Source organism: Nycticebus coucang, chromosome 1, assembly GCF_027406575.1.
Source record: "Nycticebus coucang isolate mNycCou1 chromosome 1, mNycCou1.pri, whole genome shotgun sequence".
Taxonomy (NCBI): Eukaryota; Metazoa; Chordata; class Mammalia; order Primates; family Lorisidae; genus Nycticebus; species Nycticebus coucang.
Window position 1 is genome coordinate 86,350,406 of NC_069780.1, and position 12,520 is coordinate 86,362,925.

General features: G+C 37.7%; 1 protein-coding gene across 15 annotated transcripts in view; it reads left to right on the plus strand.

The window, feature by feature from the left end:
- The window catches only part of RAPGEF2 (Rap guanine nucleotide exchange factor 2), a 299,942-nt gene that overhangs the window by 266,390 nt on the left and 21,032 nt on the right, over positions 1–12,520 (plus strand). For all 15 annotated transcript variants that reach the window (XM_053583632.1, XM_053583658.1, XM_053583668.1 and 12 more), the window contains 8 exons: positions 307–471; positions 1,366–1,473; positions 1,560–1,763; positions 1,866–1,974; positions 2,437–2,683; positions 7,986–8,143; positions 8,738–8,978; positions 11,880–12,263. In XM_053583632.1, the coding sequence (XP_053439607.1) occupies positions 307–471; positions 1,366–1,473; positions 1,560–1,763; positions 1,866–1,974; positions 2,437–2,683; positions 7,986–8,143; positions 8,738–8,978; positions 11,880–12,263 (1,616 nt within the window). The remainder of the gene's footprint in view (positions 1–306; positions 472–1,365; positions 1,474–1,559; positions 1,764–1,865; positions 1,975–2,436; positions 2,684–7,985; positions 8,144–8,737; positions 8,979–11,879; positions 12,264–12,520) is intronic.

Below are 12,520 nucleotides of genomic sequence, written 5' to 3' on the forward strand. Positions count from 1 at the left end.
GCCACCACACCTGGCTAATTTTTTTTTAATTTTCTTTTCTTTGGAGATACATACGTCACCCAGGCTGGAGTTGAACTCCTGACCTCAGAATTTTTCCTTCCTTGTTTTCTTTTCTTCAACTTTTTTTACTTTTAAGCATAATATATCTTGAAGGTTATTGGTTGTGGGGGAAAAAAATTGTGTTTTCTGATGAATAGTTTTATTATCTGTGTTGCTACCCAGTTCATTTTGTGTTGATTTGAAATCAAGATGCCATATAAATGTTATATCTTCAGGGTAGTGATTAAACCTTTTTATTTGTTACAGGGCACCTCAGAAAGGTTAACAATGCATTTGGTGGAAGAGCATTCGGTAGTAGATCCAACATTCATAGAGGACTTCCTGCTGACCTACAGGACATTTCTTTCTAGCCCAATGGAAGTGGGCAAAAAGTTATTGGAGTGGTTTAATGACCCGAGCCTCAGGGATAAGGTTGGAACTGTAGTGCTTTGGTGCTTAAATATGAAATATTAGAATGTAAACCCTGAAGATACCTTTAATGTATATTTTTATTCCACCAGTTATATTCAAATTAATTTAATAAAATATATTTTTAAGTGAAAAACTACGAAAGTTCAGATCTAGAAATGTCTTATTTCTTTAAATGCCAAGGCCAGTATATTGGCCACCAAATATTTGAATGTTAATTCTACTGGGAATATGTTAAAACACAACCAAATATCTGAACTCCATGGGAACCTGGTTCTCTGGTTTGGTAGATAGTGTATGCCAGATCAAAGTTACAATCTTTAAATTGGCACCAAAGCCACATTTCACTATAGCCATTGCTGGCTGCGGGTGGAGTGATATACTTTGAAGGAGACTAGAGACCATCTTCAGAAGCTTTTGAGAGCTCTGTCAAGGCCAAATTGGATGACAAAGTACATCATTTTACCTCCTTCCTTTTACAACCTATTCCTGCGTAGATCCTTCTAGGTTTAATACCATCCATTCGCTTAGTCCAGTGTGTGCGTCTACCTTTTTAATTTTTAGTTTCTGTCTTCCTTTGTATTAACCTGTTTTGGTTTTATTTTATCAGTTGCTTTTATTTTGATCAGTTTCAAATATGCTTTAGTAGAGCAAGATGTAAGTTAAATACTTTCACAGATTCAAAACCATTCCTGGCAAAGCAACATAGTCTATATTCAAAGTATAAATATATGTTTTCAGAAGGTCATTTTTTATGTAAATAAAATGCTTATTGAAGACTTTATTCAGTACTACCTGGCAAATTGTTTGAAAGTTAAATATCTTTTTTCAAATGAGATTAACCACATGTTCACCACAATAAAGAGGAAAACTTATTGAAAACAATTGATCTTTCAGGTTACACGGGTAGTATTACTGTGGGTGAATAATCACTTCAATGACTTTGAAGGAGATCCTGCGATGACTCGATTTTTAGAAGAATTTGAAAATAATCTGGAAAGAGAGGTAATATTTGTGATTTTCTTTTTTTTAACCAAAATTTCATTTATTTGGCCTGCCTGAATTGACACCATTTTCCTAAACTCTTACAGAAAATGGGTGGACATCTAAGGCTATTAAATATTGCATGTGCAGCTAAAGCAAAAAGAAGATTGATGACATTGACAAAACCATCCCGAGAATCTCCTTTGCCTTTTATCTTACTAGGAGGCTCTGAAAAAGGATTTGGGATCTTTGTTGACAGTGTAGATTCAGGCAGCAAAGCAACCGAAGCGGGCTTGAAACGTGGCGATCAGGTACGCCCTTTCTAAATCCAGGCTTAAGGGTGAATTTTGGTGTCTTTTTTTTCCCGTCAGTTTGTTGTGATACTGACATTAATTTTATAATTTCATTTTTAGATATTAGAAGTAAATGGTCAAAACTTTGAAAATATTCAGCTGTCAAAAGCCATGGAGATTCTTAGAAATAACACACATTTATCGATCACTGTGAAAACCAATTTATTTGGTAAGTATTTTTCTCTACTTTCATTTTTCTCCTCTTGGTTTCTTTTTTGTTTTATTTTCATTAATAGTTATTGATGGAAAGAGCTGTTTCTGTAATTAATACTTTAAACATCATCAGGAACAAAGTATAGTAAAATACATGGTTAGATCTAAGTCAAATCTGACTTAAGGACCATAAAAATGTTCTTAATCTGTTTTGATTGATAAATGAAATCTCATTGATAAATACTAAAGTGCCTAAAGATTAAAGCAGTTATACTACTCTTTTTAAACTTATTTTGGTAGAACAAATACACCAAGCAGATTCTTGATGTCATTCATTTGCTGCAGTAGTGTTTTCCACAGCATTGCAATTTTGATAGCTGAAGTCTGTGCCTCTCATATACTTACAAGTCCGCCAGTTGTCTTGGAATTCTTTAGAATTCTTATAATTAGCGTTTTATGGTTTTTCTATGTATTTTAGTTTTTAAAGAACTTCTAACAAGATTGTCAGAAGAGAAAAGAAATGGTGCCCCTCACCTTCCTAAAATTGGTGACATAAAAAAGGCCAGTCGCTACTCCATTCCAGATCTTGCTGTAGATGTAGAACAGGTGATAGGACTTGAAAAAGTGAATAAAAAAAGTAAAGCCAACACCGTTGGAGGAAGGAACAAACTAAAAAAGATACTCGACAAGACCCGGATCAGTATCTTGCCGCAGAAACCATATAAGTGAGTGTCTGTATTAATTTTCTGTACATCATTTTACCGTGTTAAAATGATTCACAAAAGTAGTGATGTAATCAATGTTCGCATGAGTCTAACAAGTGTTTTAATGCTTTTATGGTTAAGCTTTCTTAGGGAAGTAATGCTACACAATCACGTTAGTTTTTTAATCCATTTTTGCTACTGACTTGCCCACTCCCAGGCTTCATCAGACATGCTTTAGCACTTCCCCATTTGATCTATATATTTTTCCTCATTTGAACTTTTTAAAAAGTAAGTGTGTGTTTGCCGCCTATGTCTCCTAGGGTGATTAAGAGTGGTTTTCACTACTGTATCTTTGTTTCTGGGTGTCTTCTCTACCATCAGCATCTGCTCTTTACAATCACATTGCTTCTTCAACTGGTTGCCACTATTGATCCCTGCCATTCTGTTTTCCCCTCATTTTTTCTATTTTCAGTTACTTAACTGTTGCCAAGACATCAACAACTACACACAGGATTCCTCTCATTCTTTCCAGTCAATTCTGTAGTCAGAATGTCAAGTGTATTCTTGAATTCCTTATTGGTTATTTGTTTCAGAAACTCAAGCTAGACAAAGTTGTAGGTGTCTCTGATTTTTAGCTTTGCTTGTTTGCCTATTCCTTCATTTAAGTTCTGAGTCTAGGGATATTTTATAAAAGTTCAGTTATTATCAGCAAAGTTTTAGTTGTATTTCTTTCTTTATTCATTCATTTATTTTGAGACAGTCTCACTCTGTCACCCTGGGTAGAGTGCCCTGGCATCATAGTTCACAGCAGCCTCTTGGGCCTGAGAGATCTTCTTGCCTTAGCCTCCTGAGTAGCTGGGACTACGGGCTCCCGCCACAACACCCAGCTAGTTTTTTCTATTTTTTGTAGAGACGGGGTCTTGTTCCTGCTCAGTCTGGTCTCGGATTCCTGAGTTCAAGTAGTCCACCCACCTCAGCCTCCCAAAGTGCTAGAATTACGTGCGTGAACCACCATATCTGGCTTTAATTTTTATTTCTGTATTTTCATTCAGACTTATTCTTGCTCTTTTGTGCAGACTGGTCTTGAATTTCTGGCCTCAAGTGAGCCCCCTGCCTTGGCCTGCCAGGGTGCTGGGATTATAGGCATGACCCACCATGCCCAGCATGTTGATGTTTTTTAATATCAAGTAACTCAGTATGCCACATTTAATTACATACTCCTCAAATTGCAATGATATAAGAGAGGCTGGACATGGTGGCTAATGCCTATAATCTCAGGTGGGAACTTGCTTGAGGCCAGGAGTTCAAGACCAGCCTGGGCAATATAGAAAGACTGCATCTCTATAAAACTTAAAAAAAAATTAACCAGGCATGATGGTGTACACCTGTAGTCAAGGCAGGAGGACCACTTGAATCCACAACTTTCAGGTTATAGTGAGCTATGATCAGCCACTACACTCCAGCCTACGGGTCAGAGCGAGACCCTATTTTCTAAAAAAATGAAATACACATGTGTGCACATATACACACACATAGGCGATAACATGAAAACAGAAGCTTAATTTTTTTCTTTGGTAATTTAATGAGTCTAAAGAGAAGACCTTTAGGACTATATCAAGCATTCCTTTTTCCTTTTTTAAAAATTCCATTTCAGGTTGGGTGCATCATCTCACAACTATAATCTAAACACTTTCAGAGGCTAAGATGGGAAGATTTGCCTGAGTTCGAGATCAGCCCAGGCAATAGAGCAAGACCCCATCTCTATAAAATGTATTTTTAAAACTTAGCCAAGCATACTTGTACACACCGTACAAGTATTCGATTGGGAGGCTGCGGCAGGAGGATCACGTGAGCCCAGAAGTTTGAGCTTGCACCACCATACTTGAGCTGAGGCAAAGGAGTGAGACCCTGTCTCAAAAAAGTAAAAGAAAAGAATTTCATGTTAAATAAAATTTTCATCCACAGAGGAGAGAGGCAGGATTTAAAATTTATTAGTGATGGTCTAAGTGTCAAACTCGTGGTTGTCCCCTCTGAACTACAGAGTCATGCTGGGTAGTTTTATAACTAAAGACAAATTCTGTGGCAGAGTCCTAGGGATAAGGAATGAGTTTACATTGAGTAAGTTTCTAAGAGACAATGAATTAGGGGACAGCGCCTGTGGCTCAAAGAGGTAGGGCACCGGCCCCATATGCCAGAGGTGGAGGGTTCAAACCCAGCCCCTGCCAAAAACTGCAAAAAACAACAACAACATAAAATAAAATCAGTAACTGTGAGTTCTCCAACTTCATTCTCTTCTTAAAAGATTATTTTAAAAAAATGATAATAATAAGAGACAATGAATTAGGACAGCTGGCATTTACAGAAAATAGGATTTGCTTTTTAAAATGACCCTTGAAAAGAAAGTTAATTTTAAATGGATGGGAAAAAATTACCTGAATGCAGAATTAGCAGGATGATAAGGAAGGGAAAAAAAAGATCTTAGAATCACACTTGGCAGTTAAATATGAACCTTAAAACAAACAGAAGTCACCATGACCCTGCCAAGTATTAATAGTATGTGACATGTAAGAATTGGGATGTGTATGAGAGTACTGTATGTAATTTTGCTCTGTGTGTATCTGAATACATCTCTCTAAAGAGATACTCAAAAGCTAAGCAAGAGAAAACAAAAAGATATGTTGACACTGAAGAAACATCTTAAATAATTTGTATTTAAGAAAATATGTGGCTATTTTAAATATTTTCTTATTAAAATTATTTGAATTAATTTATATGTGTAATAAAATGAAAAAATAATATAAATATATTTAAAGAAAGACTCAGTAAACTGTGAGATCTATTATATTGGTAACAGACCTGGTTTAATACTAGCTACTACATAAGCTTTTCTAGAAATCAGCATATGTTTTTGAAGTTTTTGATTTTTTTTGGGGGGGGGGTGGTTTGGAGACACTCTGCACCCTGAGTAGAGGGCTGTAGCATCATAGCTCATAGCAATGTCAAACTCCTGTGTTCAAGTGATCCCCTTACTTCAAGCCTCCCAAGTAGCTGGGACTACAGGTCCCCACCACAACACCTGGCTAGTTTTTCTGTTGTTAGTAGAAATGGCATCTCACTCTTACTCAGGCTGGTCTCGAACGCCTGAGGTCAAGCAATCCACTTGCCTCAGCCTCTCAGAGTGCTTGCTCCCAGCCAAGATTTCTTTTCTTTCTTTCTTTCTTTTTTTTTTTTTTGACAAAGCTACTGAATTGGTAAATCAAAGGAACCTAGATGTGATATTGTTACAAAAACTGTTGTTGTTTTTCCTCAAACATCACTGGCATTATAGAAGCTAAGGTGCTGGATGGTGTCGAGTTGCCAAGGATAGGCCTGGCAGGGTGTGTAGCTGGAGAAGAAGACAGTACGCATCACAGGACTCGATCTGGTTATCAGATCTGAGGAGAGAGAAAGACTGATGAACTCAGAGGAAAGAAGGAATACGTCAACAGACTCAGTTTTAATTTTTGTCTTGACTTTAAAAGAAAGTTCTTGCCCTTGCTTATTTGCCTCTATAATTTCCATCTTTCAAAAAAGTAAAGAGAAAGAATATGGCTAGATCTTTTTCCCCCTAGGCACAGCTGCTAAGAAGTAGGTATTATGGTCAAACCCTAATGTATCAAAGCCTAATAAATGTCTTCATTTTATTTATATTGCCTTAGTTTAAATCCCAACCTTAGTATAATTTTTTTGCTTCTTATTTCAAGGTGTTTATAGAAACTGGTCAGAACTATAACCATGTATTTGTGCTCGGGTTATTTTTGTGTATGGGGTGCTTATTATCTTACTTGATCTTGTGTTTTAGAAACAGTTGAGCCTTCAAAACTAGACATAATTTTTATATATTTATAAATCATGTTTCAGTTGTTCACAGTAAAAGTTGTTTTGTAAATGGAAATGAATTTTTATCAAAAAAAAAAAATGAATTTTTATCTATCAACCAGTATTTTTCTGGGTATTTAAATATGCAACTAAAAAATTGTAAGAAGGGGATTGAAAGTAAAAGTGAGTCGTTGGATTTCCTTTGCCTTTTCTTTGATGCTAGGCAATGTCACCTTGCACCACTGCTTTTCTGTGCTGTGTATAATTAAGAAATAATGTCTCTGTCAGGGTAGCCTTTACCTATGACTACATAGTGATCTCATTTTTTCCCCTCTAAAACAATGGAGAACAAAATTAGGACAGTTTGGATTTTTTCTTTCTCTCCCTCTTTTTTTTTTGTTTTACTCAATTTCTTCAGGTTTTGAAGATCAGATTATAAAACATTTTATTATTGTGAGGTTGAACTATTGGTTCAGTGAGACTATGTATTCCTTTAAAAAAAAATATTTGTTTGTTTCAGGTTAATAGAAGGTACAAAGAATTAGGTTACAATATTTTTATTTGTTAGGTAAAGTTCCTCTTATAATTGTGTCCCATCCCCAAGAGGTGTCTCACATACCCTAACACTGTGCCCCTGAAGTGGGAGCACACCCATCCTGCCTTCTCCCCCCTCCCCGCTCCTTCATTCCCCCACTTCCCACCTCGAATTGAGTTGTTTTTCTCTTATGTGGGTATGTATTCGATTGTCTACAGGATTCATATTAGAACTTGCTTCTCTATTCTTGTAATACTTTACCAAGAAGAATGTGTTTCAACTCTATCTTTTTAATGGCTGAATAGTATTCCATGGCAAACATATACCACAGCTTGTTAATCCATTTGTGAGTTGGGCATTTAGGTTGTTTCTGCACTTTAGTGATTGTAAATGCATTCTTTTTAACAGCCTTCTTCTTAAGTTCATTTTCATGAGAGACTAGAAGTTATATTTTCTTGAATATATTTCTCTACTTAGAAGCTATTAAATATTTACTGTGGTTTATGTAGTTAAAAAAAACATAGGTTTATAGCAGTGATTTTTCAACTGGTATGCTGTAAACATTTTTAAAACTATTAAATTATTTTAGGAAGAAGTTCAAAGCACAGTAAGCATACTCTTTTCTTTTGCTCTTTTGGATCAACATAATTTAAGCGTATTGCAGAAGTTTAACTCTAGGTTCAAGTATGCCATGAGATAGAAAAGGTTGAAAAACATTGTTTTAGAGAAACATACACTCAAGAAACAGCAAAGTGAGTTGGATCCATTTAAACAGTAGTTGCTTTTGCAATTTTCTGCCAAATTTGTTAATGACTTTTCCACATTAGCTATGCGTTTTATAGAATATGGTTTATGGTCTGTGTCTTTTACATGGTGATAACTTTTTTTAACTTGCTAATAATTTATTTTCTCATTTTCCTTTTTGTTCAGTGATATTGGGATTGGTCAGTCTCAAGATGACAGCATTGTAGGATTAAGGCAGACAAAGCACATCCCAACTGCATTGCCCGTCAGCGGAACCTTATCCTCTAGTAATCCTGATTTATTGCAGTCGCATCATCGCATTTTAGATTTTAGTGCTACTCCTGGTAAGCTTCACAACCGCTGCTTCTGTTTTGTTATTAGTAATCTTTTCCTTCTAACGTAATGGTACTGCTGTGTGTACTACGTCCAGAGATGCTCAGAGTCAAGATGAACTTTAACTTTCCAGCATTTGTAACCAATTATTTTATATTCTGCATACTTTTGACATGGCCTTGGGCAAATTAATCCCTCTGAACTTGTTTCCTCTTGTGTAAAATGAAGGTAACGCATACCGGGCAGTTATTCCCTGTACTGAGTCATGCCCAATCATAAAGTAAAAGGTAAATTTTAGGTCAACTTAATCAACTTTTGAATATAATAAAGGTTTACTGTAGATTTAAATTTCACTTCTTTGACGCCAACATGACAATCTTGTGTGCTACTGTTGTGTACATGTTTGCAATTGTCAGTGGATCATTCAGTTATTTATAGGGGAAGATGGAAGCTGTATTCTTGATTGAATCTCTGAAGAAGAGCAGGGCGAGGTGAAAGTTTGGCATCGCCTTTTTTAGGGTTTCCCCCTCCCAAATTATTCTGTTTAATTGCATTACCATAAATTAAAATCCTTTCTACTTATGTGTGTCTTTTTATCCCCCCAGACTTGCCAGATCAAGTGCTAAGGGTTTTTAAGGCTGATCAGCAAAGCCGATACATCATGATCAGCAAGGACACTACAGCCAAGGAAGTGGTCATCCAGGCTATCAGGGAATTTGCTGTCACTGCCACCCCGGATCAGTATTCACTCTGTGAGGTCTCCGTCACACCCGAGGGAGTGATCAAACAGAGGAGACTTCCAGATCAGCTTTCCAAACTTGCTGATAGAATACAGCTGAGTGGAAGGTACGTGTTCCTGGCTTACTAGACTTCTTTACCCCCTCTTAAAACCCACACCCAAGTCTAAGAGATAAACACTTTTAAGGGTTTTTTATAAAAATAATAAGTGCCCCTATAGATTAAAAAGGGTTTTTTTTCTTTTCACCAAGAATGGCTGTATCACCAGATGGGCTCATGCCTATAATCCTAGTACTCCAGGAGGCCACAGCAGGAGGATCCCTTGAGCTCAGGAGTTGAGACTGGCCTGAGCAAGAGTGAGACCACGTCTCTTAAAAAAAAAAAAAAATAGAAAAATTAGCCAGTTATTGTGGCAGGCACCTATAGTCCCAGCTACTCAGGAGGCTGAGACAGGAAGATCACCTGACCCCAGGACCCCAGGAGTTTGAAGTTGCTGTGAGCTCTGATGTCGCAGCCCTCTAGCCTGGGCAACAGAGTGAGATTCTATCTCAACAACAACAACAACAAAATTGCTATAACAAAGTAAATTTACACAGTAGACTGCTGACCCTGACAAGAGCTCTTAAGAACTTGTTCAAGGTTACCATGTCCTGCAAGTTGTTCCTGACAGCCCAGCTGTATAAGCAGTGCCTTTCCAAGCTTGTCCTTTAGGATCCTGGGCCGAGAGAATGGTAGAGTCAGCTTGATATGAAGTCACAGTCACACCCTGATGCTGCCTTCTCCTTGGATATGCACGTTCCATGTTCACAAACACATTTCTAATACTATTCCAGGATCATTTGCTGCCACATACCTAACTTTTCTAGACGCTTCTTCAGCTTAGTCAGAGACATCTGTGACACCACCTGCTGGTTGTTACACATCACACTGTGAGATATACTTCTGAACTCTGAAACCAAACTTTGCTTGCTGCAGAGCTGGGTTCCTGGCTGGCTGCACAAGTGCGTGTATTACACATCTTACTGGCGGGGAGACACTATCTGATTTTGTCATTCTTTTGAATGCCACTTCCATTGTTAGGTGTATGCACTTTTGTCCTCAAACCACAATAAGTGAAAGTCAAAAAAGAAAATAGTTAGGTCTGGGCTAACTAATAGAGTCACAAAGTGACTCTATTCTATACTGACTAAAAATCACATGGTTCTATAAGTCATATTTCTCCAACTCCTAGCCTCAATTCATCCTTCTCCTCAGACTCCCAATAGTACCTGAATATCTTTTTCTATTTTTCTTACCTTGTTAATTATTTTATTGTACCTGACTTTTTCATAGATTTTATTTCATTCATTCAAAATTTCTGCTTTCTTGTTATCAACTATAACTTTCTTATTGTTTTTTAATTTCCTGGAAATAGTAGGAAGTAGTTTTAGCAAATAGTTTTGCTATATAGTAGGTTAGTTTTTATCAGTTATCATTGTGAATATACATTGATATTCTCGGTCTGTAACTGAGATAAAGTTCTGTTTCTCCCCTGAGCTACAGATTCATTGTTCTTATTTTAAGAAAGTCATAGAGGGATTCATGTCATTGGCTTCATGAGTAATCAGAGCGGAGAATATTAAACCTTTGAATGTCATGGGCCCAAAGTGTAGGTCGTGTGTCATATGTATTTGCCTTGCTGAATTATTCCAAAGAAAAAATACAGTTCAGCAGGAGCTGTGCTCATTCTGTCTCTCTGTTTCTTTGTTTTTCTTTCTCTTCTAATTTTTCTTTTGAGACAGTCTCACTCTGTTGCCCAGGATAGAGTGCCACAACATCATAGCTCATAGCAACCTCAAACTCCTGGGCTCAATCCTCTTGCCTCAGCCTCTTGAGTAGCTGAGGCTACAGGTGCCCACCTCAAGACCTCTATTTTAGTAGAGACAGGGTCTCGCTCTAGCTCAGCTCTGTCTCTTGACTCTTGAGCTCAAGGGATCCTCCTGTTTCAGTCTCCCAGAGTTTTAGGATTACAGGTGTGAGCCACCACACCTGGCCTGTTTCTCTATTTCTTCATACTTCTGGAATTTAGCTTAGATAAAAAAAAAAAAAAGACTATATCAAAAGAACAAACAAACACAGGGCAAACATGTGAGTGTTATTTTCAACAAGTTGTTTAGGAAAAGAAAGGAACACCGGCCGAGTTCTCTTTCCTGCTCTGGCATTAACTACTTGTTAATCTTCAGGAGCCTCTGTTTCCTATTCTGACAAATCGGGATTATACCTGCCCCACTTATAGGGAGGGTTTTCATGAGAATCTCGATTACATAAACCTGTATTGATCCAGTGTGGGTCCATCCATAGTCACAGGTCATTCACCCTGTGAAAGCAGAATGGTGGCCTGTGCCTGAACTCGTCTGCTTCCTGTCTTCAGTCCTATTTCCTTATCGAAGTTGAAAATATAGCTATTTTTGGCTTGGCGCTCGTGGCACAGTAGTTACAGTGCCAGCCACATACACCGAAGTTGGCAGGTTTGAACCCAACCCGGGCCAGCTAAAACAGTGACAACTGCAACAAAAAATAGCCGGGTGTTTGTGGCGGGCGCCTGTAGTCTCAGCTACTTGGGAGGCTGAGTCAAGAGAATCGCTTAAGCCTGAGAGTTTGAGGTTGCTGTGAGCTGTGATGCCACAGCACTCTACTGAGGGTGACATAATGAGACTCTGTCTCAAAAAAAAAAAGAAAGGAAAATATAGCTATTTTCCTATGATTTAAGCAGAAAAGGAAAGGGAAAAAAGGAGTTACAGCTGATGCACATGAAATTCCACGAAATCTGTTGGTTTCTGTCACCAGCTCTGACGGTGGGTCTGTAACCCGGCCACTGCACCTGCACTCTCAGTGGTGGCGAACTGAGTCCTCCCATCATTCAGGTCCACATTCTTTCAAACTTTCCATAAAAAGTAGCATTATTCTTTTCAGGGATATTGTGAGGCTACTGCGTAGGCTGTAAATCTGTTATGTTTCTGGCTTTCGCAGGTATTACCTGAAAAACAACATGGAGACAGAAACCCTGTGCTCAGACGAAGACGCCCAGGAGCTGCTGCGGGAAAGTCAGATTTCCCTGCTGCAGCTCAGCACGGTCGAAGTGGCCACCCAGCTCTCTATGCGAAACTTTGAACTGTTCCGCAACATTGAACCTACTGAATACATAGATGATTTATTTAAACTCAAATCAAAAACCGGCTGTGCCAACCTGAAGAAATTTGAAGAAGTCATTAACCAGGAAACGTTTTGGGTAGCATCTGAAATTCTGCGAGAGACAAACCAGCTGAAGAGGATGAAGATCATTAAGCATTTCATCAAGATAGCCCTGCACTGTCGGGAATGCAAGAATTTTAACTCCATGTTTGCAATCATCAGGTAAGAGCATATTTTTTCTGAAGATTAAATTTCATTTACAGGCCATTTATGATCAAAAGTAAATACCAGTCTAGTAACAACATAGTAACAACAACCATTAGTAGAAATGCAGTGCTTTTAATTGACTCATAGTGAATAATTCTTTTTCTCTAAATCCTAATCTAACTTTTAATCTAAAACCTGTCACATGCTAATTCAGAGCCCAGAAAAATCTATATCTCCCCCACTTTTTTTCTTAGCTCTATAACCTACAGCAA